The sequence below is a fragment of the Sander lucioperca genome, chromosome 5 (assembly GCF_008315115.2).
Source record: "Sander lucioperca isolate FBNREF2018 chromosome 5, SLUC_FBN_1.2, whole genome shotgun sequence".
Classification (NCBI taxonomy): Eukaryota; Metazoa; Chordata; class Actinopteri; order Perciformes; family Percidae; genus Sander; species Sander lucioperca.
Genome location: NC_050177.1, coordinates 7,531,863 through 7,556,690, shown reverse-complemented (window position 1 = coordinate 7,556,690; position 24,828 = coordinate 7,531,863). Strand labels below are relative to the sequence as shown.

Here is a 24,828-nt window from a genome sequence, read left to right as displayed (position 1 = left end):
CTCTCCATCTCCTCATCTGCCCGCTTCCCCCCCTCCCTCTCATCCACTCCTTTCCCTTCCCACTCTCTCCTCCTGACTGCCTGCGTCAGCCTGCTCCTGCTAGCAAGTGAACGCTGCTACTGGAGCTGCTGTACCCTGCAGAGAGCCGTGTGTGTGTGTTTAAATGTATGAGTGTACGCAGATGGGAAAGCAACTGAGTCAGGGAGAGCTGCCTCGCATCTCTACTCTGTTATCACCATCCTTCACTCTCCCTCCTCTCCACCTCCGCTGCCATGGAGCTCCAGCAGGCTGAATCACAACAGCATCTACAGAAAGGGCTGAGGTAATACTGTGTGTGTGTGTGTGTGTGTGTGTGTTGTAGAGGGATTTTGTTCTGCAATTGAGTGCACACATCTGCAAATGCCTGCATGCAGCCTTACAAAGTGCAGTATCGGGTCTACAGTGTAATGTGTATAGCCCCTTGTTTTTATTGTCAGTGCAATCCCAGCATATTCAACCTGGGGGCAAAGAGCCACATCTTCCATCATGCGTGTTAAAAAGAAGGTTCTTGGTCGTCTCCATATGTGTAATGGGATTATGAGTGTTTCCTTGATAGCTCAGTTTCTGCTTTCGTCAGGTGCGCACACATATCACATGACCCAGACTGCAAGCAAGCACTAGACATTACTCATTCCTCACACTCTGTGCATGTGCACAGTCAACCTTGATCCAAGCAGGCCTGTGAATGTGTGTATTGTTGTGATGGGCTAAGTCTGCAAATCAAAGCTAACCAGGCAGTGAATTATTGAAGAGTAAGCGGCATATGACAAGTCTTGTGTCCTGTGTTTTTGTCTTTAATGCATTGCATTGAAAGTTTCATTTCAGTAGCTCTGTCTGCTTCTTTACAATCCTTCCAAACAAGAATATATGTCTTAAAGGGGTAATTCACCAGAAACCAAAAACCTTTGTCCTCATGTACCCCCAATGGAATTTAGCCATGTAGAGTTGTCCACACATGTACTGTATGTAACTATGTCCACATTTCTCCTCAAAGCAGGTAGATGTGTATGCGTGTGCTGTGCCCCATTGGGCCAGTATGGAGTGTGTGTGTCTGAGAAGGTGGGCATCAGGCTCTGCTGTCATCTTCCTTCACACACTGGCCTTATCTTGGACAGGTAAGGCACACTGCAACTGTAACCTATATGACCTGTTCCTTTTGCTTAATTAGAATTCAAACTAAAATGACCCCAAGGTTAATGCACTGCACCTATTTTAATGACAGTGTTGTTAATAATAGGTCATAAAGCTTCAAACGGTTAGCTTGGCTCTGTCCTGGAGTCTCTCCTTGGTTTTTGTATGGATTAAACAAATGAAATATAAGGTGTTAATTAGTGAACTTTAGATGTGTTCGTATGAGGATTTAGTTCATTTAGACAGAGCCATGCTAGCTGATTTGCCCCTGCTCCCAGTCTCTGGGCTAAGCTAACTGCTTCAACTTCATAGTTAAAAAAGTATTTGACCACTGGAAAAAATGGTTCATACATTCATAAAGCTGGGCTATCTTTGCAGTAACAAGGCATAGATATTTTTGAAATGGGTGCTACATCACCAGAAAAAAGAGAGAAAAGGGGCTGTGGTATTCCCTATTCCCTTTTAGAAAACCTACAACAACCAAAATGTTTATTTTTGGCCTCTGTGAAATTTGCTGCAGCACAGCGACTTCACTTTTTCCATCAGTGTACCAGCACCTATGGGCAGCACATATGAAAAACTGAGCTGGCATTCTCAGTCAGTGACACTAATCACTAATTGAGGAATTTCAAACAGGAATGTGGGCGAGGTGTTTCACACAGTTGAGAATAAATGCTGACTGTGGGAGAGACAGCTTCATTTAGAGTGAAATGTGTTTTTTTTTGTACTTTATACATCTATTATATACACAAACTATATACTATACTACTATATACTATACATTATATAAACACACTGTAAGATGGAAAAAATCCAAAAAAGCATAATAGGGGCTCTTTAAAATATTGTTTATTTGCAACTACTATCCACATTGTAATGATACAAAGCTGGGTGAAAGTCAGCAAAGTTTCCCTTTAAATAACAAATATTAGTAGTATCAATAATTTCATGTAACTCTGCAAGAAAAGTTTATTTCCCAAATTCCTTTAACTTTTAATATTTGTGTGAGGTGAAAGGTTACGTATAAAGTCATACATATATAGAAATACTATATATACTATACTATTTTTGCTACCTTTTCAGTCAGGCTAGGTAAAGGTTGTTTTACCTTTTGTTAAATGTTTAAATTTTGCCCACAGTGTCCTATTATATCCACATCAACTAATCCTTTAATTGCAGGTGCAATTGAGCCCGCCCCCAAAATTGACGGACAGCACCGGGCAGCTGTGACACTGCAGGAGAACATGACACACTGGTTCAACTGCCAATCAGACGGCTGGGATCCCCGTGCCCCTCCCTTGCTAACATGGTACCTGAATGGGGAGCAGCAGAGAGAGCCACCGCCCAACCATGGGCGCCTGGTGATGACGTCGCAGGAAGGTTCTGAAGTCGTGAGACCGGGGACCAATCACAACAGCACCTTCTCTCTGCGGGCCAGGAAGTGGGACAGGGAGCTGGTGTGTGTCGCATCAAACCCCAGGACAGGAGAGAGCTACAATGCCACGGTCACACTCAATATCCAGTGTGAGTATCTGTGACATATTTCAGGACTGTGGACCCAGCTATTTTCTGTTTATACAGGGAGTAAAGTTATTCCTCTCCTCTGTCTCCCAGTTCAGCCAGAGATCCTCAGGCTGAACGCCCACTACAGTGAAACCTCAGACCCTGGCCTCTCCCTGGTCCTCTTTGCCTTGGTACGGTCCAACCCGCCTGCCACCATCACCTTCGTGGACCAGTCCGGCCAGCTGGTGGCCAACACCTCAGACTTCCTCATCCTGGACTCAAGGAGCTACCCCTGGCTGACCAATCACACGCTGAAGGTCACGCTCGGTAGCCTATCAGGGAATATCTCGCTGAACGTCAGCAACAGTGTGGGAACGGTGCAGAGCAACCTCACACTGGCAGGTTGGTGATGGCAAATGGCAAAAGGAAACTGAGAACTCTTATGCTAAGCTCACTGTGTCCTAGCTAGCTTCATCTTTACCATACAGACGTGAGAGTAGTATTAATCATCGCGTCTAACTTTCGAAGCGAATAAGCATAATTCCCAAATGTTGAACTATTCCTTTAACTCTCTCTCCAGAGTTCCTGCAGTCTCGTGTGGAGGTACCTATGCTGGGAATAGTGACTGGGGGAGCCATGGCCTTCATGGCCCTCCTTGTCCTCAGTCTGATTGTTCTCTGCCTCATGCAAAAAAACAAGAGCAAGTCCTTTGGTAAGACCAGAGTGTGTCTGTGTGTGAAGTGAGCAAGTCAGCTAGAAAATGTGTGACTCTAGCATTGTGGTATATAACACTAATTCAGCAGGATAATACATATCCTTGTATGATGTTACAGATGAGCCAGTGGAGATTCTGATGACCAAGAAAAGGTAAATAAATGAGTCAGACTTCTGTCAGTGAAATCAGAATGGAAAGCAAGTAAAGCAGGCCAACAGGATGGGTTGAAATCCAGTAGATCAATATGTTTTGGTAGACATTGTCTTTTTTTTACCACCAAGTGGTGATAAGTAGGGTTGGGTATCGTTTTGGATTTTTACGATTCCGATACCAAACCGGTACTTTTAAAACGATTCTGATTCCTAAACCGATTCTTGAAAAACTGAAAAATGACATCAAATAAAGGCTCTTTTATAGAGTTTTTTTATTTATTTATTTTTTTTATTTATTATTTAAATTTAACAGTATATTAACATTTATGGTAGCTAGCTAATGGTAGACTACAGAGAAAGTGTGATATTTTTACGTCCGTTTCAGAGCGAAAGAGGGAAAATATTTCAGTCGACACATTAAGTGGAACCGAAATGAGGAACCAAAATGTGCGTTCTAATCCTTTCCGATAGTGGAACCGGGTTTCGGTACCCAACCCTAGTCATAAGTGGTGAAAGTGTCCACTGTAATTGATATCAGATATGTGGCTTCCGTAAGGAAAAAGGTGAAATAAGTGCAGGTCTGATCCTGTTAATTGGTCAAATTAAAGTCATAAGACTGACTAATGGAAGAAAATTGATTTTGTTCAAAAAATGTCACTGTCTCTCATTCTCTATAAGTAATAGATTTATCTAATATGTTAATTTGCAACTTAATATTAACTGTCCTTGGAGGCTCATTTAAAGGAATTAATTGACATCTTGGGGAATCCATTTATTGCCTTTTTTGCTGCGAGTCAGAGGAGAAGATCAACACCACTAATGTCTATACTGTAAGTATGGAGCTACAGCCAGTGGCCAGTTAGCTTAGCTTAGCATAAACACTGGAAACAGGGGTTAATAGCTAGCCTGTCTGTGTCCAAAGGTAACAAAATCTCCCTGCCCTGAAGGAAATGTGACTGCGCCAGGTCAAGAAATTATCTGGCACATGAACCCCGTAAAATGTACAACTTCATTTCATTGTACAATCCTGTATTGTGTAATGACAGTAATAAATCCTTGAATCCTTTTTGTACAGATTAAACAAACAATATATAAAGTGTTACGTAGCACGCTTTAGAGGAGCTGGTAGGTGGATTTTGTTACCATTGGACAAAGCCAGGCTAGCTGTTTCCCCCTGTTACCAGTCTTTGTTAACAGTTAGTTAACAAGCTGCTAGCAGTAGCTTCATATCAACATTCAGCAAGAAAGTGAATAAGCAAATTTCCCCAAACTGTTGAATTATTCCTTTAAAGCGTCATATATTCAGTCATGACGCTGCGGAGCGGAGGAGGGTCTGGCTTCTCCACATAGCATACCGGGATGGGAGGAAAAGTGCTCTGGTTTATTGCCATTTCTTTAAACCAATCACAACTGTCATGGGCGGCGCTAAGCTTCGCACGGAGCCGCTGTAAAATAGTTGTGCGAGAGAAAACTCAGATTTGACAGATAGTCTAGCTAGCTGTTTCAATTTACCCTGCAGAGATCTGTGGAGCAGTTAACCATAGTCCTCATAAATCCACCAGAGTTTAAAATTACAACACAATGAAAGCGAAAAGGAAACGTACATCGGCGAAAACACATGCATCCAGCGGAATTTCATGCGGCACCGGAGCAATCCCGGAAGTGGAACGTCAAGGATATAGACTACATTACACATAATCCACTGTTAGAGAATGGAAACTTGTTTGAGGGTTAAGACTTTTATGTTAGGTAAGGGTTTGTAACAAGTGCGATATCCCCAATCTGCTTTTATAATCACTACATTACCTCTCTTTTATTGACACTACACTGGCACTGTATCACACACTTATCTAATAATTTCCATCTCAGCATCATTAGTGGATTGAAAGTAAAACACTGATGAAAGCATTTTTGTGCTCTTATGAATATTTGATGTCCATCCTGCCGACCAATAATAACATGTCTAATCCAAGTTGATATCTCTCCTCCATATTTCCTTCACAGCAGCTCAGCCAATCTAAAGACCGATAAGACCTCCATCCCCAGAGAGAACATGTCTCTGCCTTCCAACATGCAGCTCAACGACCTCAACACTTTGAGAAAAGGTACAAATTTATGGAGATTAAAAAGACCCTCACCTCATACACAGATAAGTGGAGCTTTAGGGGCGACAGACATTGGCCTAGTACAGTATATATTAAGATACACTTTAGTATCTTTAGTATCTATATCATATGTGACACTGACAATTTAGAAGTACGTTTTAAGCCATAAATACATTTAGTGAACTTGCAAACTCATGAGATGGTACAGTATGCTAGTTTTGCTGAGTTTAAATAATATGTCACAAGATGGCAAAAGTCTGGAGGTAAGCTCAATTAAAAGTCAGTCAAAAAACACCACTCAATACAAATATTTTAGTTCTTTCAACAATCAGTGCTCAATGCTAAAGGTTGGCAAAATGGAGCCTTTTACAATAGGGTGCCTTGCATGCTGAACTATAGAGGGAACGTCAATCGTTTTGTTGTAAAATGCGATAAATTGCTGCCCAAGTTTCTTACGAGCAAGCAAGTTATTACTTCCATATTTCCTACAGGTCTTAAATGCAGCATAAAATGGCTGTTTACAGTATGACAGTGGGTCCCAGACTCTCAGGGGCCCAATTCACTGTGCTTCAGTAGTTTGTGCTAATGTTTTAGCTCCCTGGCCCCCTAGTGGGTAAATCCAGTCATGCTTGTAGAAAGGAACAACCTTTATCAGAGAAGAAAGATTGATAAACATGGATTCAAAATATTTTTCTTGTTAAACCCTGCATTTAGAATAGTAATAAAGCATAAGTACAAATGTATTCAGTGTGAAGTATAAAAAAATTAATAACATAAAAATGTGTAATTATGAAGCATATTAATGTTGTACTTAACTACTTCATAGACTGCTGTTGAATGGGTTCTGTTTTTAGTCATATGAGAATAATGTGAAATTAATTAAAAGTATCACAGAATAGAAATACTCATGCAAAGTATTATTCAAAAATCACACTGAAGAACGGGCTGCTTGAGTACTTGTACTGTATGTACTTCTACAGCTCTATTAAATTCATAATTTGATAATAATTTCCCTTGAAAATAACTGACATGTTATTGTAAATTCATAAGGGAGTGTTCCTGGAAGGAACTGTAAAATTGAATTACAATTATAGTGGATTGCTTGCTAGTGTAACCAATAGAGTCTTTTAGTCAGTGTATATATCTACTGAATATTCAAATATGTAAAATGTGTCCACAGGCAAGCATGATATTCAACATAAATGCAGAGTAACATTTCAGATACAACAGATATATAGAGACCTCAGAAGTTGTACTGCATGGCAATGATAAATCTGATTGTCATCAAATGGGATTTAATGATGCACTAAGTCCAAACACTATGTTCTTATTCTAAAAATAACCATGTTGGGATCACATGGATGTGAGGAATGATACATATGGTTTCACTAGGGGCTGGATAAATGCCTCATGAACAGCTTTTACTCCTAAATAGTTAAACATTTTGAGAAACACCCTTATTTACTTTCTTGCCCAGAGTTAGTTGAGAAGATAGATACCACTCTCTGAAATTAGATTTGTATCAATCTTCTCAATCTTCTCATTTTACCAGCAGCAAGAAAGATTAAGTGTATTTCCCAAGAACTGTCCCTGCAAACTAATCCACATACATTTCTTTTTGCATTCTGCTGTGTATCCATTCTTTTTGCATCACATCTTGTAGCCCGAGAGGCTGCCCAGCAGAGCATTGTGGGAGAGAAGAAGGAGGAGGAGGAGGAGGAAGATCTGTCTTTAGCCTATGCTGCCAGAGGTCAGGCAAATACACTCCGATACTGTTGATTTTTTTTGTAATTCTTATTTATACTTTAGATTCAGTGCGGAGGAACAGCAGTGAGTATTTTATCAAAATGCTTCTACCCCCCCTCCCCCTTATGATTCTCAGGTTTTGCCAGATATCCGATGGTGGGCTACATCTATAAGGTGAACAGCACAAGCAGTGAAGAGATCTGGCTCTGACTGACCTCAAAGTCACACACACACACACACACACACACACACACACACACACACACACACACACACACACACACACACAGTACGTGCATGTGTAGCTACTTCCAACAGTGCAGCTGTCTAAGAGAAGACCCAGAGCAACTGCCATTCAGTCATTGAACCAATCATCAGTCACCTTTAAGCTGGACCAGTATGACTACTATCTCTAGTAGTCTAGTAGAAACTATCTCTGTCTATCTGGGCCTCATACAGTACCAACACACTTTGTTTGTCAAGTTCATACATGAACTTGAATTTCTTGTTCACAAAACAAAACTGTCTATGTTTTTTTGTCTCTCTGAATCAAGTGCTCCGGTCTATACACCCCTGGTGTGATGTCTCAACAATGCAATGCAATGAATTCTACATAAAAATGCTCATATTCTGTATGTTTCGACATGATTTACACCTGTAACCACATGCTCATGATGTCCTCCTCCCTGTTGCATTTATGGAATGCATTAATTGTTCTATACTAACACCAGAATGTCCAAGATAATCTACTGTACGTGCGATTTTACATTTTGACCAATAATATTCAAATAAGATGGTACATATTTAAGGAGTACGTATTTGTATATGGACATTTAACATGTCATGTACTGTATATTTGTATGCATATGTATATGTGTATAAAAGAGGACATCTAATAAAGATAATATCGAAATTGTATGAAGTAAATGCTGGGCTTGCTGTGGGTTTTCAGGCGCTCACCAGGGGGTGCTCTAAGATACGTTATATGATGGGAAAAAAAATGGAGGATAGTCATGAGCGTGATGTGTGTTTTTGAGTGTGTTGTGTGGTGGTGAAAGCATTGCTGCATTTGGTGATGAAGAAATTTGATACTCTGCTTCTTTTTTGAACAGGTGCAGGAGACAAATAATGCATGTTTGACTTTGTGTGTATGTGTGTGTGTGTGTGTGTGTGTGTGTGTGTGTGTGTGTGTGTGTGTGTGTGTGTGTGTGTGTGTGTGTGTGTGCGCCAGGTGTTAGCTCTAGGTCACAGGTTGTTGTGGCTTTTCTTCAGACAGGAAGCAGAGTTGTGTTGTGGGAGCATCTCTTTGCTTTCTCTCTCTGCTGCTTCTGTGCCGAACAGGGAATGTATTCTGCTACACACAGTGGGACAAACACTCACAACAAGCAGGGAATTAAAATATTAATCTGAACACACATGGTTGTGTTCATGTCTTTGTTTTACCAGCTGGAGCTGCTCTCCGCATCGCACACAAAAACAATCAAAGAGCAAGTAGCATTCAGAGTTAATCAGTCAGTTCAGTTAATATATGGCTGGTAGTGACTTTACTTTCATTGTCAATGTGAAGACTTTCCTTCACAGATTGCTACGCATGTCTTTTGGAAAATGTGGAAGCTGCTTTGACAAAATGAATTATGGCATAAGGGTAAAATCTACAGTGAAATCAATCACAAGTTTCCACAATGGTGATACATTTTAAATCCCTGAACATGCATAACAATAATATAAAGTCCTGTTCAGTGGTTGATAGAGAATTAATTAACAATTCACTGCAGTTTTCCTGGTGCCAATGTAGTAAATATTACAGACCAGGTTCATTTAAATCCACTAACAGTACATCCTGACATCAGCAGTGGAGAAAATAATGAGATCCTTTACTTGACTAAAAGTAGCTGTAAACACACTCCATTACCAAATAAAAGTCCTGCAGTACGTGAGTACAAGCACATATTGTAACACGGAAGAAAAAATGCTCAATTCAGAAAACAAGTCCCCTGTTGATTGCTATTGCTGGTGAAATAATGTAGTAATGTAGCACTTCATTGTTGCAGTTAGTCAATTTGGAGCTAGTTTTAATTATCTTTAATAACGTTTGCATATCTAAAACAGAGCCTCATGTGATGAAACATGTTTTTGTATGTAAAATTAATTAAATATGAACTATTACTGTAGTATAGCTGTCAAACAAATATATTGGAGTAAAAAGTCCAATATTTCCCTCTGAATTCTGGTGGAGAAGAAGAATAAAGTGGCATGAAATGGAAATACTCAAGCAAAGAACTAGTACTTCAGTAAATGTTACTTAGATATACCACCAGTGTCATTTGCTGGAAGTTACAGAGACACAGAGTCCCCAAGATGTAGAAATCAACAAAGCCTGCTGGGACGGAAAATAAACCAATCACACTCACTTCCTTCTCACACGCACACACACACACAGTCGCACACACACACACACACACACACACACACACACACACACACACAGCAACACTTCAACAGACGGAGACTGGATGCTTTGACAACAGGGACACGGCAGCTCTTTACTTTCTCTAGGTCAGTACTTTTCAAATTTCCTGTGGATATCATATTGTATTTTTAATTAATCTCAGATTGTGTTGCGCACCAGTGTATGCTTTGATGGGGACCAAATATTACAATTCATTGTAGTAAAATCATCTAAACCCCAAATCTGAAATCTAATTATAGATTAGCTAATATTACTGTCTTGCAATAGCAATTTAAAAATATTTTTTGTCCGTCATCATCAGTTATCTGTTATAATAGTTTGAACAAAATGGATGACAGGGAGCAGAAAATGGCGCCCTTCCTGTTTTCTGTTGCATGTTCTCTCTGAAATATCTCCTTCTGTCATCAGCAGAACTCAGAGGAGTAAACACACGATGAAATGTCAATTAGTTTTGCCAGCCTGTTTGCTGCTGCTTTGGACACTGACAGGTAGGTCTTGTTTTAATGACATGAAATCAAAATGAGGAGAAACTGTGCTCAAACATCTTACATCAATTGGGTTTTTAAGAAAAAAATACCATTTTATTATTTTAATGGTAGCAAATTGTTCGCCAATTTTATTAAAGTAAATGTGTTTATGTTTTTTTACTCCATCAGCATCTGTCAGTTGTAAAGGTAAGACGACTGCTTTAACAGTTTTATTGAGTTGCATAATAGCAACTAGCAAAATGCCTGAACCTATGTTTAAATCTCTCTTTTTTCCTCACAGATGTTAAGATTACAGTGAAAGATGTCTCTAATCAGTTTACGTTGGCTTGTGGGGACAACCTTAATATAACATTTAACGAACAGTACATGGACAAACCCGTGCCATACGACGATGTGTACACAGGGGAGTACACATGCATCAGTGCAGATAACAAAGAAGAATCAAAGATCTATGTGAAATTTCGGAGTAAGTTCTGCAGCAAGACTTTTTTTGTTAGCTTTATGTGTACTTTTATACTTTTGTTTTATTACTTGTATTTACACTGTATCAAACACAGTTTTTTTATAGTAATCATGCTTACAAAATGTCAGATTCTCAAGCCACCGGTACTATGTGTGTGTGTGTGTGTGTGTGTGTGTGTGTGTGTGTGTGTGTGCGTGTGTGTGTGTGTGTGTGTCCAGCCTGTAACAACTGCATAGAGCTCGACGTGCCTTCAATAGTGGGAATAGTCATTGGAAACGTGGCAGCTACGATTGTGATAGGAGTGGCTGTCTATCTCACTGCATCTCAGAACCGGATCGGTCCAAACACTGCTCACAAGAAAAGTAATATCTATCTATCTATCTATCTATCTATCTATCTATCTATCTATCTATCTCTCTATCTAACTATCTATCTATCTATCTATCTATCTATCTATCTATCTATCTATCTCTCTATCTCTCTATCTATCTATCTATCTATCTATCTATCTATCTATCTATCTATCTATCTATCTATCTATCTATCATTCATTCATCCTTTAGTAAAAGTAGCAATAACACATACACAAAAAGCAAGAAAAAGTCATGCATTCACAATTTATTAACTTAAATAAAATAACAAATCAAAATGTGTTTGTAACTTAACCCCGTTTGTTGATTTGTTATATTGATATTATCAATACATCTATCCTCAGATCCTGATAGACCGCAATCTGGTCCACATGAACCAAGCAGCAGAGCTCCCTATCAGCCTTACGAGGTAAGCTGAAATGTGAAGGTATATCCATTGCCATTATGCGATTATCACATTTTAAAAAAAAATGAAATGATAAACAAGTCTTTTGGTCTTTACCCCACTGTTCCTCAGCGTCTGCAACATCATCAGAAAGACGAGTATGATAAACTTAATAACAGAAAATAAAAGGCGATCTGGCTCGCAGCCTGGGATGCAAACCCCCCAACCGCCCAGCTGACAACATACTCTCCATGTTTTCCTTTGCAACTCAAACATCTGCAGGAGGGAAAAGTCTGGTATCTGGGATGGGTGTTGCTCCTCCCTAATGTAATTTGCGCTGTATAAAACTGTTTTAGCTTTTTTTCTTATCATTTAGCTTCACCATGCCTGTAAGACATTGCTCTTAAATAAAAGACCACTCACATAATGAGTAACTGTTAACCTTCTGTATGTAATAGTTCAGTGTTTCAGTCTTTGTTCTTGTTTTGGTAGTATTTTATTCAATGTTGTATTTTCATTCATTATCTATGTTTTTTTCTCTTTCTGTACTGTAAGTAGGGCTACAGCCACCTCATATCATGACTTAAAAATAAAGTGTTTATTGTTATGATGCAAAATAAAGAATTGAGGAAAAAAAGTGTGCTGTCTTGTCATGCTGGTAGCTATAACCAGTGTTGGAAAGTAACCAAGTACATTTAATGTAAACTTTACTCAAGAACTGTACTTAGATAAGGTTTTGAGGTACTTACTTGCTACTTCTGATATATTGTGCTTTTTAGTGTTATATATATTTTGTTTACTTACTTTTCAGATTAAGATTTTACTCGACGCAAAGATTTTAAAATATATGATAATCTTATAAAAAATAACACACTGTTTAAAAACTGATTAAACCAATGGCTCCCACCTTGTTTGGCTTGTGACCCCTTATAAAGCAGCTGTGTCTACTTGGGGCCCCACAAAAGAGACATTTCCCCTCTAAACCACTCAGATGGTTTCTTTTAAATAATTGCTTGAGGCTTAAAGAGGTCGAATATCCAATATTTCACAGGGAGGGAACAAAACTCCCCCTGCCATAACATACCGTTTTCAGGCAGGGACCGGTATCTACGGCCAGATGGATGCAGTGTAAAAGCTGTTTTATGCTTCTGCGTCAACTCTACGCCATAGCTACGGCGTCGCTCCTACGGCGTTGTGACCCTTTTGGAGTTCTGCGTCGGGGTTGCTTTGCATCGCGGTGCATTTCACCGCCATAACGCTAGGGGGTGCGTGTGGCGGTGTCGCCTGTGTCTGTGTCGCCTGTGTCTGTGTTGCTCACCACCGAAACAGTACTCAGAATGGCAAACCCCGTGCTAAAATATTAATCTTATTTGTTTGGCCTTTGCTTGCTTAGATCTTGTAAAAAGTATTGAGAAATAGACAGTAAAATCCATTGACCTAGTTACTGTAACCAGAAATTAAGTCTGAGGTTATTTGCGAGGTGTCTGCCAGCCAGTTTATGTTATGTTAGCAAGCAAACTTTAGCACAACTGCCCACAAAGTACTGTTTGCTGGCGAAGTGCTAATTTCAAAACGTTACTGACATATAGACACTTTACAAATGGATACGTCATTGTAACCAAAATATGTCTGAGTTTATTTGCAAAGCTTATGTCAGTGAACTAGCATGTTGCTACTCCCCACAGTAGGCTGCTTGAAACACCGACTATCAACACACAGGACGAGTTGACCAATCACAGTCCTTGCGGTCTGCATCGCCTCGACGCAAAGTTACAAATTTTTGGAGGTGCACGTCGAGCTACGGCAGAGGGCTCGGAGGGGGGTTCGCAGCGACGCAGGGGGGTCTGCAGGGGTACGCCGTCGATTTGACACAGAAGCATAAAACAACCTTTAAGAATGGGTTGAGGATGTGCTATGATGTGAGCTCTGCGTGTGATGGCTCTGCTGTTGAGGTCTGAGAGGTTAGGGGTTGGGAGGCCAATAACTGGGAAGTGTGTTATGATTGATTTTTTTATAGTAAAAGTCATTAAATGTATTTACATTCAAGAGTTACCTCGCTATATCGTAGTTTTCATTTTCAGTGTTGGAGTGTGCCATTTCCACCCTGGATTTTGACATGCATAAGTCCAGTGTTACTGATTGTAACATTATCTCATTGATGTCAGCCTCACTGTTTACTGTTCACTCACCTACAGCTGTATCAGAGCTGCATTAAGTTACCTGTAGTTTCAAACCGACCTCTTTCTTACCACCAGTAACTACAGGTGTTGCCAAATAAAGAAGTACATTTTAGTTACAATACTGTACTTTTATTCTTTCATTTAGGGCATTTACTTATAGTGGAGTATTTTTACATTGTTGTATTTGTAGTTTTACTAAAGGTTCTGAAAATGTCTTCCATCACTTGCTATTGCTGCTGTATTTCATTACCATCTTTTAAGGGTGATAATGTTTCAGAAGTCCATTTAAGTCTGCTTTCACCATATAAATAGGTGAAAATATAGAGCGACAACAAGAGATAGAAAGTATTACACAACAAGGGTGAAGAGGAAAGCAGAGAGGAAGAGGGCAGAGACAGAAAGGTTAAAATAGTAACAAAGAAGAGGAGGACAGACTATCTGAGAGGAAGAGGAAGCCCCCTCATGTCAGATAATCCTATAGTTTAAATTCTTTGATCACTGCTCAGATTTTTTCACTTTCTTCTTGGCATTGCTGTGACAAAGCTACAAACTGCTGTTTTCTACCCGAGGAAGAGGGTAGAGATCAAACAACGAAACTTAGACAGCTCCACTCAGATACACAACCCTGATCAACCACACACGCATGCATGCATGCGCACGCACACACACACACACACACACACACACACACACACACACACACACACACACACACACACACACACACTAAACCAATGCCTCAATGCATGTGCACACACTTTTACACACATGTTAATGTACGTTCGTGCACAGCTGTTCGCTCATGCAAGCACATACACTTGTTGAGCAGATGTAGGTCTGTGTGGGAACGGTTTGACTCGGTTTAAGACATTGTCTACAACCCCCCCCACCCCGCCACCCCCCTTACTCTACCTCTTTGTTTCTCTCTCACACATACAGTTGATGTTAGATGAAGATAACTGAGCAGTAAGTGTGGGTGTGTTTCCACTTAACACTACACCTTGGGGCTGCACGCAGTATGCTAGAATTATTCATCATTGTAGAAGAATAAATATTACATCATGTTTCCCACTTTCATTTCCATCAGTACAGTCACTGCTGGGAAAAACACATTCGTACGGATAGAAGGGCAAAACTTGACACAACATTTCCATTGTGCGCCCTATGGGTATAACGTATGTTTATGCATTGAGACAAGTTTCAGAGATATATGTTTCCAAAGACAGCATGTCATGTTACTCACAGCAAGAGAGGCTCTATACTGATGAAAACATACTGATGGTGATTGTGTGCATGTGGGTGTGCTACGGATATATGGGCTGCGGTTCATGAATTGCATACAGTTATATTTGTAGAACCATCTCAGTATTGTTTCCGGCCATGAACAAAAAAGAAACAGAACACTGCTGACTGTGGTTTATTCATCAGTGACACATGTGTGTCCATTGCAGTAACAAGATTAACACAACAGATTAGATCGGAAAAGCAGAAAAGCAAACGCAGTAAGCGAGTTGATGTGACGAGCAAACTGAGTTTGTGCAGAAATGTTTTACATGTCTGACAACATAACATAAACATATATGTACAGAAAACATGTATTCGGGTATCTCTATTTGACATGACAGTGTGATTTTTTATCTATGACACTAAATTAGACTCTCGGCCAACGCTGTATATTACACAAAAACATATACTGTATAGACTCAGTGATCATTTTATTTGGGTACACCTGTACAATCTAATGAAATCCAGCAGCTCTGCTTTACAACGCTGATAATGTTACATTTTTGGGACGTTGAAAATGTGTTAAGTCAATTATGTTTATTAGTGAGGTCCTAGGTTAAATTACACTTTTTTGTCCTACATACATGAGAAGGGAAGGATATTAGAAACACCTCTGAATATAATGCAGTCCAGTATAACAGCACTTTTAACTATGATCTCAGTGCTTCATCATATCATTTAAGGCCAACACCAGTATGACAATATCAAAAGAACAGAACATTATCTGTACATTATGTATATTAAGCACTCTTAGGTTGGGAAATACTAATGTATGGCAACACACAGAAACAAAACATACCTGTTTCTCAGAATAATCCACTATATACAATGTCAACAGTTTTCATGTGGACTATTTCTTTGGAAGAAAGTAGTCACTAAGTAATTTTTTTATGTATTTTTAATTTTTACTACTGTGAGGATCCCAAACTAAATTCCATTCAGCTCTGTTGTACCACGGTGGTGGCAGCATACCTGGACAACTTAAACCTGAACTACATTGCCTGGCTATGTAATACCAGGCTTAAGTGAGAATTTTTTTTTTTTTTTGCCATTTGGGTCAAGCGACCCTTTAAATCCAAGAGAGCAAAAGCCAGTGTATGCATGCTAGTGGGAGCATGCCTGATGTTCGTGTATTTATTTTATGAATGTCGCATTCGCATGAGCAGCCTTTTAACCAGTGACCCAGAGCAGACAGATGACTTGTCTTTATCCATTCCTGTTCACGACATCATAAGCATCCTGGGCGCGAGTGTGAAGATTCAGTGGCTGCCAAAAAAAACAACATAAACAACATTAGGTCCATCATAGAGTCATATAATTCCATACATTTGGGAAATGTTTTGTTTTAAGTAGGGCTGTCAGCATTAACGCGTTAATCGAGATGCGATTAAGGGCCGAGCATAATGCGTTAATGTTTTTTAATTGTATTAATCGCATGCCGCCATTTATTAATTTATTTTCACTTCACTCGGCTTTGCGTCGTGCCTAACAGGCTACTATTTTGCCTTACTTCCTCGTAACACATCCTGCTGCTGCAGGAATAGCAACGCGGATGTCGGTGCCTCATTCTGGTGCCACTGATATGTCTGCACTTCTCTCTGATGCTCTGAAACAGACGTTACAGGCAACAGAAACATTGCTGCACATGATGCTAGTTAACACTATACTCGACAGCAGCTAACGTTAGCCTACCACTAGCTAGTAGCTGGATTAAACACGGTTACAATGCTGACAGCTAACGCTAAATGGTGTAAAGTTTGTCTGTATTTCACTGTAGAGGATTCTGACACCGGGATGTAACAATCTGCAGCTGCTGCTGTTGTCGGAAAAACACAGACGGTGCGTTCAATGAAACTGGTAATTTACAGCCTTATGGTGCATTCAAAGTTGTTGTTAAATTCAAATGTGTGACTAGATTAAATATATAATAAACAAATACAAATCTTAAAATCAAGTTCATGAAGTCACTTTCTTTGCATTCATTTGATTCCCAATCAAGATACACTGGTAAGAATGGCTTTCCATTGTTAATATGTACTTAAAAACAGTTCTGAAATGCAATTTTAATCATGTGATAAAACATGCGATTAATCGCGATTAACTATATAGCAATTCAACGATTAATCAATTTTAAGATGGTTAATCACAGTACACAATACAACCATTAATCACAGTCACACATGGCTTCCAGGGACATTTGTAAACGTCGTCAGAAAGTATTTTTAATAAGTAGTTTTTAAAATGATATTGAGTATATTAAAGGTCCAATGTGTGGGAATTTCTCCCATCTAGCGTTGAGATCATATATCGCAATCAACTCTGTCGCGCCACGCAGTTCAAAGTACGTATTACAGCTACTATGTCCCCTACCGGCTAATGTATTTCAAGATGGCACATGAATATGGAGCGTCTACCCCAGTTCATGCAAATGCAAATGTAAAATTTCAAGCCAAAAGGAATACTTGGAATTGATGGTGGAGGTAAATATTCATAAAAAAAGACAAGTTTGTGAACGGGCAACACAGATTTTGATAATGAACAACTAAACACGTTACACACTGGACCTTTAACTTAGAAAATGAAATTGTTTTACTTCAAGAAACAGTTTGACATTTTTGGAAATTTTCTTTTTTAGTTTTAGCTTCTTTTTTTTTTAGTTAGATGAGAAGATTTTTAAATTGTATGATGGGTTAAAAAAAGTGGGTACCTATACAACTAAACTGCATTCTCAATTACGTGTTGAGGGAAATGTATTTTCTCCTGGATTACTTTTGTTTCAACATGTCTTCGTCCAGTACCAGCGTATGTTTTGAACAGCTGCAGTTTTACACACATGGTTCACGTTGTTTATTAAAACAAAACTACTTTGTTAGATTCAGGAAAAGATCGTAGTTTGGATTAAAATGAGAAACCTACGTTTGTTACGTAGCTTAAGTTATGTACATACGTTAAGTACGTTATGTAGGCTATGTGACGTAAATTACAGTAAGTATGTTAGGTAAGTACCTTACGTAAAATAAGTCAATGTTTACGTTTTACGCAGGACATGAACAATAGAGTCCTGGGTGAAAGTCTTGTGTTTGTTTTAGGCCTACTCATCCTTCAACCCCGACTTCCAACCATACGCAGACTTTGAACGCCGACTTGTAGAAACGTATTTGTGATATGTCAAAAACAAACTAATCTGGGACAAAATACATGTCCCTTGCGTAATTAAGAATGCAGTTTATTTGTATGGCAACATAATTTTGGGGAGACAAGTCTGTCTCATCAAACTCTCAGTGAGAGAGAATATTAATGTATTTCTCAAAATAATTATTCCTTTAAGTTTTTAAAAATGAATAGACAAAAATCACCCTGTCTAACCTCAACTAATTTTATTTTTCCATTATTTTTTTTGTATGGACACAAGAATCCGTGTATCATTCATTCTCAATTTTCAAAATAAAACCAAAAAGCAAAAAATGACTTGTTTTCTCAATACTCGTTTCCAAAACCAAAATTTTAACCCTTTAAATACAACCCTCCCTCGAGTGTAATGTCATATTATTGATACTTCAGTGATGCTTACTGGCCGCGTCTTCTGACAGTCATTTCCGACCATCTTGGGACACCTAAACGTTACTGCTGCAGTGGAAATCTCTGCGTTTTGCCATCGCCAAAAAACTGCATAATTATGACAGAATATTCCTCCAGTCCTGGACAATGATGTTACTTTTTCTTTTTTTCTTAGTTTGTTTTGTGTGCTATATCTGATAGCAAAGCCCGTCTACGGAAAGCCATTCCACTCCCTATTCAGCCTCATTGTACCGAATTTGGTTGCAGTTCCACCAGAGTTCCACTGGGGGTGATCGCGGTCCAGTGCAAAATTAATGGGACTCTACGTAGCTAGACGGCTAAATTTGTCTCTTTCGCCTGATTGTCGTTGAGAAATCTCAGATTTGATTGTAGTTTTTGCAAGTTCAACATGGATTATAGGTTGAAAGTTGAATGAACGAGTACTTATGTCCTTTCGATTTCTTACAGGTTGAGTCGTTGTTGCCCATAACACGCTAGCATTCTGCTAATGAATGCTGATTGGTCAGTGAAGGACTGATTACGATCGGAGATCCCGCTTGACGGCATCCGAAGCAGAACCAGAATGTCAGAGTGAATATTTCGGCGTGGTCTTTAAAACATTAGCAAACCTCTTTCTAGCACGTGTATTGACAGGGAGAGTCTAACCTGTCAGCTGTGTTGTCGATGCTTCGAGAGAACAAAGGAAGCGACTCAGAGCTTGCCATAAAGCAGTATCTCCGGCCGTATATGTGTATGACGTCATTGACATTTTAAAAGGCTTTTTAGAACAAAAAAGCCACTTTAAAAAAATCTAACACCCAGCAGTGTGTATTTTCTTAGCCTCCCCTTTCAAATGCAACATTCAAATTACTAGACAACAAATTATATCCTGAGAAAAGTGGATTTTGAGGGGTATAGCTCCATAGCGTCCCATTCATTCTGCACTGGCTTGTGAGCGCCCCCTGTATGGAACTCTGGTGGAACTGCAACCAGTTCAGAGCCGGAAGTAATGAGAGAGTGGAACTTCTTCCCTTATTAGAAATTCTTTGCTGATAGTGTTCTAGCAGAGATCACTTCCGGGTCACTCAATTTGCGTCAGTTGAAAATATCAAAATTCAACGAAACTCTCGTCATCCGTTTTTTTTCTTCATTTCAGAACAAAATCGAAATTGGAAAAACGAGTCATTGTCTGTTTTTTTATTTTGGTTTTGAAAAAGAGTATTGACAAAACAAGTAATTTTTTGCTTTTTGGTTTTATTTTGAAAAATGATTATGTTTGGCGATTTACAAACTCTGGTTGAAACATGATTACCAATTACTGCTGCCCTCATTTTAACTAGACATGGAAAGGACAATCTTTTGAATGCAACAAATGCAAAAGTAAAATGCATCTGAAAATGAAATGCACAATACCTACCTCATAGTCAACAGGTGGGGCAGATGGAGCCTGGTGGCGGCCTGCTGAACGAGCAGGAGCTAAAAGATAATGACAGAGATGTGTGATATTTCCAATCACTTGTGCTATCAGACTTTACTTAAAACAAATGATTTGTCGTTGATTGTGCATGCAGCTAAATTATGCATTGCCTCACCAGTAAAGTGAGTCCCTACCCAGACAGTCTAACAGAATAGGTCTACTTAAAAATAACTGCAAAAGCTGCATCAGCTGCATAAGTATACTAGATGTACAATTCTATTTCCCAATTGCTGATAGGTCTCACAGAAAAGTCAGCATGTATCAAAACTAAAAGATGCATGAAAAGTGCATCGTTCCAAGGGACATAGGTAAACTTTTACTCAACTAAGACATGTAAAGTAGTTAAACGCTGTGTTCTTTGTGAACTGCTTGAGTGCATACCTTTGGAAGCTTGACTAAGTCCAGCTGAGTATTTCTTCTTGGTGTACCTGTAAATGACCATCATCACAAATGCTGTCCCCAACACGTCCACAACAATGGCCAGCCCAACCACATACGAGTCCAGCTCAAAGCAGTTTTTACACGCTAGAGGACAAAAAACAGCAGTAAACGAGTGAAAGCTCAGTAAGGATAACTAACACAGATAAAACATTGTGATAAATCATGATTTTTTTTTACTCACCCTTCCCCTTCACGTAGAAATAATATTTCTTGGATTCACTTCCTTCACCATCAGTGTATTCACAGTGGTATAAGCCCTTGGATTTGGTATCATAATTTTGTGTGTATGTCTCTCCAATATAATCACTCTCTTTTGCTTCCCTGAACCATTTCCCATTTTCAGGACAGGTCATTGTGAATGTTTCTCTCCAGAATGTTACTCCTCCTGTAATAGGACAGATATTACGTTAATTTCAGTGTACTGGCTTTAGTTTGTCATTTCACCAGGACCCCTCTTCCTCATTACTTTTCAGGGAGAAATGAGTATGATCAGACAGCTAAGGTGTGTTTCCAAGACTCAACTCACTTCAGACTCAAATTATGGGTTTTTTCTTGTGTTACTGTGCATTACATTATGCTAATGTCTTACTGTATATACACAGAGATTGAAATATTTCCAATACGTAACAAAAATACAACTAGTGATCAAATTAAAATGTATCCAAAGTTATATACTTTTCAGGCAACTACACTACAAATAAGTAGTAGACCACCAAGTAGAATACTAGTAAATCAGAATGAAAGAACACAGTACAGTGGGGTGAAACAAACAAAAATAAATACATCACTTTTTAACATAGCAGTTAGAGCAATTAAGGCGCAGAAATGAAATGAAGCAAATTTTAAAAGTTGCTCTCATATGTCCCAAAAATAGTATGTTAAATAAAATACAATGGAATGAACTACTGATATTTACCTTCAGCAGCCTTCACAGTAGCTATGAACAGTAGGAGGACGGCGAGCGTGGCCCGAACACCCATGCTGTTCATTTTCTTAAGACAAACTCTGTTTTTTGGACTGTGTTTCTTGAGCTTTTTACTCTATAGATCAGGTTTGTGAATGTATTCACTACGAGATATTAAAAAACACTACGCTGCTTGTTCAATAAGACTAACAGATTGAAAGGAGTAGACGTGGTGGTTCTCCCTCTGACTCGCTCTCTCTATAGCACACACGCACACACACACACACACACACACACACACACACACACACACACACACACACACACACACACACACACACACACACACACACACACACACACACACACACACACACACAAACACACGCCCCACAGGAAGCATTTTTTTGAAGATGATTTCACGGTTAAACCTCAAACTGAGTATGGTGCATAGAAATACTCCTTTATGTGAGTCCTGATGGATTTTTTTTTGCCAGAAACTCAAAATGCATAACACAGTGCTTTGTATCTGTGAAATCAAGCTGGACTTGACTTTATGATTTGATTCAGTAATAATTCTTATGGCTCATTTTTGTAGTGTTGAGGTAAAACTGCATTTGTACGGGTTTTATATGCATTTCCCTTAGGGGTGTAACGGTCCGTGTATTCGTACCGGACCGTTTCGGTACAGGGCTTTCGGTGCGGTGCGCATGTGCACCGAATGCAATCTTTTGTGTGCGGAACATAGGTCAATTTTCGTGTTTCCACACGAACATATTAAGTGGCGGAAGTCTCCGCGTTCAGCGCAAATCCCGCCCTGCAGCTGATTCTAAAGTTTTCATTGGTCATGTCAATATGTCAATCACTGTACAGATTGCCTACACCAAACACTGATCTCTAAACCTACCCACTGTCACTGTAACCTAAACCAATGAAATCGACTGCAGGGCGGGATTTCCGCTGAAGTGGTTTGGGGAAAAAAATTAAAATCACACACCGCGCGCTGTACAACAACATACACGGCACGCTTTAGCCCAGCCTCTCGCTAGCTAGCGTCATGGCCAATGCAGACAAGCCCATAGACAGTACGGACAAGCCGGAGCTTGAAGAGCCACCCATATCATTAAGGTCTCCTGTTTGGGAACACTTCGGTTTCCCAGTGAAATACGTCAATGGACAAAGACTAGTTGATAAGACGAAAGCAGTGTGCCGACGTTGCTAACGCACTTGAAAAGCCATCACGCGAGTGTGAACATCACTACTACAAGGAAAAAAACGACCGTAATTCAAACGCAGCTCCCGTTGGCATTTAAACAGACCTTTGCTGGTAATTCCGATCGGGCCAACGCAATAACGAAAGCAATTGGTGTTTTTATAGCAGCTGATCTACGACCATACTCGGTTGTTGACAAGCTGGGATTGGTAATGCTGCACTGTAATCCATAGTTATTTATTTATATTCTTTATTATATTTTATTATGTGATATTGGTTTGAGACTGAGAGTATTTTATTTGGTGGAGAACTTTGCAGCAGTATTTTATTTCTTATTCTTTATTTTATATATATTTTATTTATTATATTTTATTAAAAAGTGTTTAAAAAAGTGTAAACAAATTGTTAAAAAAAGTTTATAGTAATAAACAACCTGCAGTTTAATGTTTGCATTTATTTCCCTTACTGTACCGAAAATGAACCGAACCGTGACTTTAAAATCGAGGTACGTACCGAACCGTGACTTTAAAACCGAGGTACGTACCGAACCATGATTTTTGCGTACCGTTACACCCCTAATTTCCCTTAATACATCTACACAGTAGTCTACAGTAGGTGATAAGAATCAAGAACTGAGTGTTACTGTAAATAATACGTAATACACTGATGTCGAGGCTGTTAAGCTTTGTACGGTAGAACTGATTTTGATAATTTAACTTTTGCATGAATAGTATGTGTAGGCTATTTAAAATGTTTATGAAGGCGGCCTTATTTGAAAGTGATACCACATGCTGATTGATCATTTTACTGCTTATTTTTCAGTTCATCATTTTATGACACCGCTCATGAACTTACATGTTTGCTAGTTATAAAGCTGACATGTAGCAGCCATATGTAATAAGGTCAAAAACGAGATGCCCATGAATGTGGCCGATCTGATTTTTAGAGTTTTAGGCCACAACTAAAGTTGTTAAAAAATGTCTTTACAACGTTGTCTAGGTTGACTATTGAGATTCTACATTGATTATACACCTTTGTGAAGTCAGCGTAATATTAAATGCACTTGTCATTTCACAGTTACACATTTTTACTCAGTGACATTTAACTTCCAACTTTAATAAAACATGTCAGCCATAAAAGTTGAGACCTAAATACCATTGATCTTTTACTGGCAGGCTTCAGCCTAGAACTACAGAGGTAGTGTACATCAGAGTGCAGCTCTGCCACCATGTGGTTCAAACCGGTAATCAGTCAGTTCACTGGGTTATTATTACATTTTTTTAATTGGTAAAGGGAATTTCTATTTAACCATGTTGTTTTTCTGACGAATGGTGATTAAAGTCAAAACAATTATGAATACAATTTGATCCAGTAGGTCTCAACATAGATTACACATAAAATGTCAAAACCATACCATATCCCACAATATGAAGTCATAATATGTCACATCACAAAGAGGCATAAGTGCCTTAAATGTTTTATTAGGGAGACCGGGGTTGGTTGTCACACTTTTTACTCTTTTTTAAATTGCTCATCATTAAAACGGCTTTCAATAGTCATTCCTACATTGAATGAAAGCCTAATATCTTGCCTTGAAATTAGTATCCCTTTTACTTTCACAACCTATTGTAACAAGAAGTAATTAACCATCAAAGACACTCTGACACATTGAGACAACCAACCCCATCGCGGGGTTGGTTGTCCCTATTGTTATGAATGGGATTTCAGTAAAACATGTTTTTTTTTTTTTATATATGAACACCAAAACAGTTTTGAAAAGGATACCCCATCTATAATACTACTCATCAATGCCCCTTGTGTTTACCATGCATTTGAACCAGGTAATTATTTGTTTGAATTATTCTCTGTAATGATGAGTAAAATAAAGGAATTCACAGTGCTGGCAAAATCTAGCCTTTTAAATTAAAGCCATTGTTTCATAACAATTCATCATGAATATAAATTAAATAAAGCAGTGAGATTGAAATAGATTAATCTCCACCATTGGCGATTTTAGACCCTTTTTATTATTTCATCTCAGCCCCCCTAAAAATTATAATAATAAAAAAACTTGTCTGTTAGTGGCAGTTGGCAAAGGACAAACAATTACAGGTTCAAAGGGCTTGAAACAGGTTTAATATCCTGTGTGTGATGCTATGCACCTATAACCCCATCAAGGAAAGGGTTAACAGAAACATAGTGT

At 38.9% G+C, this 24,828-nt stretch overlaps 3 protein-coding genes across 8 annotated transcripts; 2 read left to right on the top strand and 1 right to left on the bottom strand.

Annotated features, from left to right (window-relative positions):
* On the top strand, window positions 1–21,701 carry LOC116046575 (transmembrane protein 25). 4 transcript variants are annotated; one of them, XR_004897397.1, is made up of 10 exons: window positions 5–322; window positions 1,034–1,154; window positions 2,350–2,694; window positions 2,785–3,075; window positions 3,254–3,385; window positions 3,507–3,540; window positions 5,545–5,645; window positions 7,309–7,395; window positions 7,528–7,680; window positions 21,677–21,701. XR_004897397.1 is itself a non-coding variant. In XM_031294965.2 (9 exons), the coding sequence occupies exons 2-9, from the start codon at window positions 1,076–1,078 to the stop codon at window positions 7,599–7,601; spliced, it is 1,140 nt and encodes a 379-aa protein (XP_031150825.1). In that variant the 5' UTR covers window positions 1–322; window positions 1,034–1,075; the 3' UTR covers window positions 7,602–8,318. The 4 variants fall into 4 exon arrangements, 3 of the variants coding, with proteins under 3 accessions (XP_031150825.1, XP_031150824.1, XP_031150826.1); XM_031294965.2 differs by lacking the exon at window positions 21,677–21,701 and having other exon boundaries at window positions 1–322; window positions 5,548–5,645; window positions 7,528–8,318; XM_031294964.2 differs by lacking the exon at window positions 21,677–21,701 and having other exon boundaries at window positions 7,528–8,318.
* LOC116046578 (T-cell surface glycoprotein CD3 epsilon chain) lies at window positions 9,833–12,245 on the top strand. Of its 2 annotated transcripts, none has more exons than XM_036001399.1 (7): window positions 9,833–9,947; window positions 10,270–10,349; window positions 10,518–10,535; window positions 10,630–10,815; window positions 11,031–11,174; window positions 11,528–11,592; window positions 11,701–12,245. In XM_036001399.1, the coding sequence occupies exons 2-7, from the start codon at window positions 10,295–10,297 to the stop codon at window positions 11,752–11,754; spliced, it is 522 nt and encodes a 173-aa protein (XP_035857292.1). In that variant the 5' UTR covers window positions 9,833–9,947; window positions 10,270–10,294; the 3' UTR covers window positions 11,755–12,245. The 2 variants fall into 2 exon arrangements, with proteins under 2 accessions (XP_035857292.1, XP_031150828.2); XM_031294968.2 differs by having other exon boundaries at window positions 9,863–9,947; window positions 10,273–10,349.
* On the bottom strand, window positions 15,150–21,696 carry LOC116046577 (T-cell surface glycoprotein CD3 epsilon chain). Of its 2 annotated transcripts, XM_031294967.2 has the most exons (6): window positions 21,593–21,695; window positions 21,425–21,561; window positions 20,690–20,893; window positions 20,449–20,592; window positions 20,008–20,066; window positions 16,122–16,298 (listed from the first exon to the last, which is right to left on the bottom strand). In XM_031294967.2, exons 2-6 carry the CDS (start codon window positions 21,495–21,497, stop codon window positions 16,239–16,241), a joined length of 540 nt encoding a protein of 179 aa, XP_031150827.1. In that variant the 5' UTR covers window positions 21,498–21,561; window positions 21,593–21,695; the 3' UTR covers window positions 16,122–16,238. The 2 variants fall into 2 exon arrangements, with proteins under 2 accessions (XP_035857291.1, XP_031150827.1); XM_036001398.1 differs by having other exon boundaries at window positions 15,150–16,298; window positions 21,425–21,696.
* Window positions 21,702–24,828: the final 3,127 nt, after the last annotated feature.

Bases quoted from the DNA above. Each gene is read 5' to 3' on its own strand.
- LOC116046575 (XM_031294964.2), top strand. From the start codon at position 1,076: ATGGAGTGTGTGTGTCTGAGAAGGTGGGCATCAGGCTCTGCTGTCATC. The intron at 3,386-3,506 runs GTAAGACCAGAG...ATGATGTTACAG, and splicing joins AAACAAGAGCAAGTCCTTTG to ATGAGCCAGTGGAGATTCTG. The intron at 7,396-7,527 runs GTCAGGCAAATA...TATGATTCTCAG, and splicing joins TTTAGCCTATGCTGCCAGAG to GTTTTGCCAGATATCCGATG.
- LOC116046578 (XM_036001399.1), top strand. From the start codon at position 10,295: ATGAAATGTCAATTAGTTTTGCCAGCCTGTTTGCTGCTGCTTTGGACA. The intron at 10,816-11,030 runs GTAAGTTCTGCA...GTGTGTGTCCAG, and splicing joins GATCTATGTGAAATTTCGGA to CCTGTAACAACTGCATAGAG. The intron at 11,593-11,700 runs GTAAGCTGAAAT...ACTGTTCCTCAG, and splicing joins CTCCCTATCAGCCTTACGAG to CGTCTGCAACATCATCAGAA.
- LOC116046577 (XM_036001398.1), bottom strand. From the start codon at position 21,497: ATGAACAGCATGGGTGTTCGGGCCACGCTCGCCGTCCTCCTACTGTTC. The intron at 20,593-20,689 runs GTGAGTAAAAAA...TTTGTCCTCTAG, and splicing joins TTTCTACGTGAAGGGGAAGG to CGTGTAAAAACTGCTTTGAG. The intron at 16,299-20,007 runs GTAGGTATTGTG...TTTTTTTGGCAG, and splicing joins CCCCACCTGTTGACTATGAG to CCACTGAATCTTCACACTCG.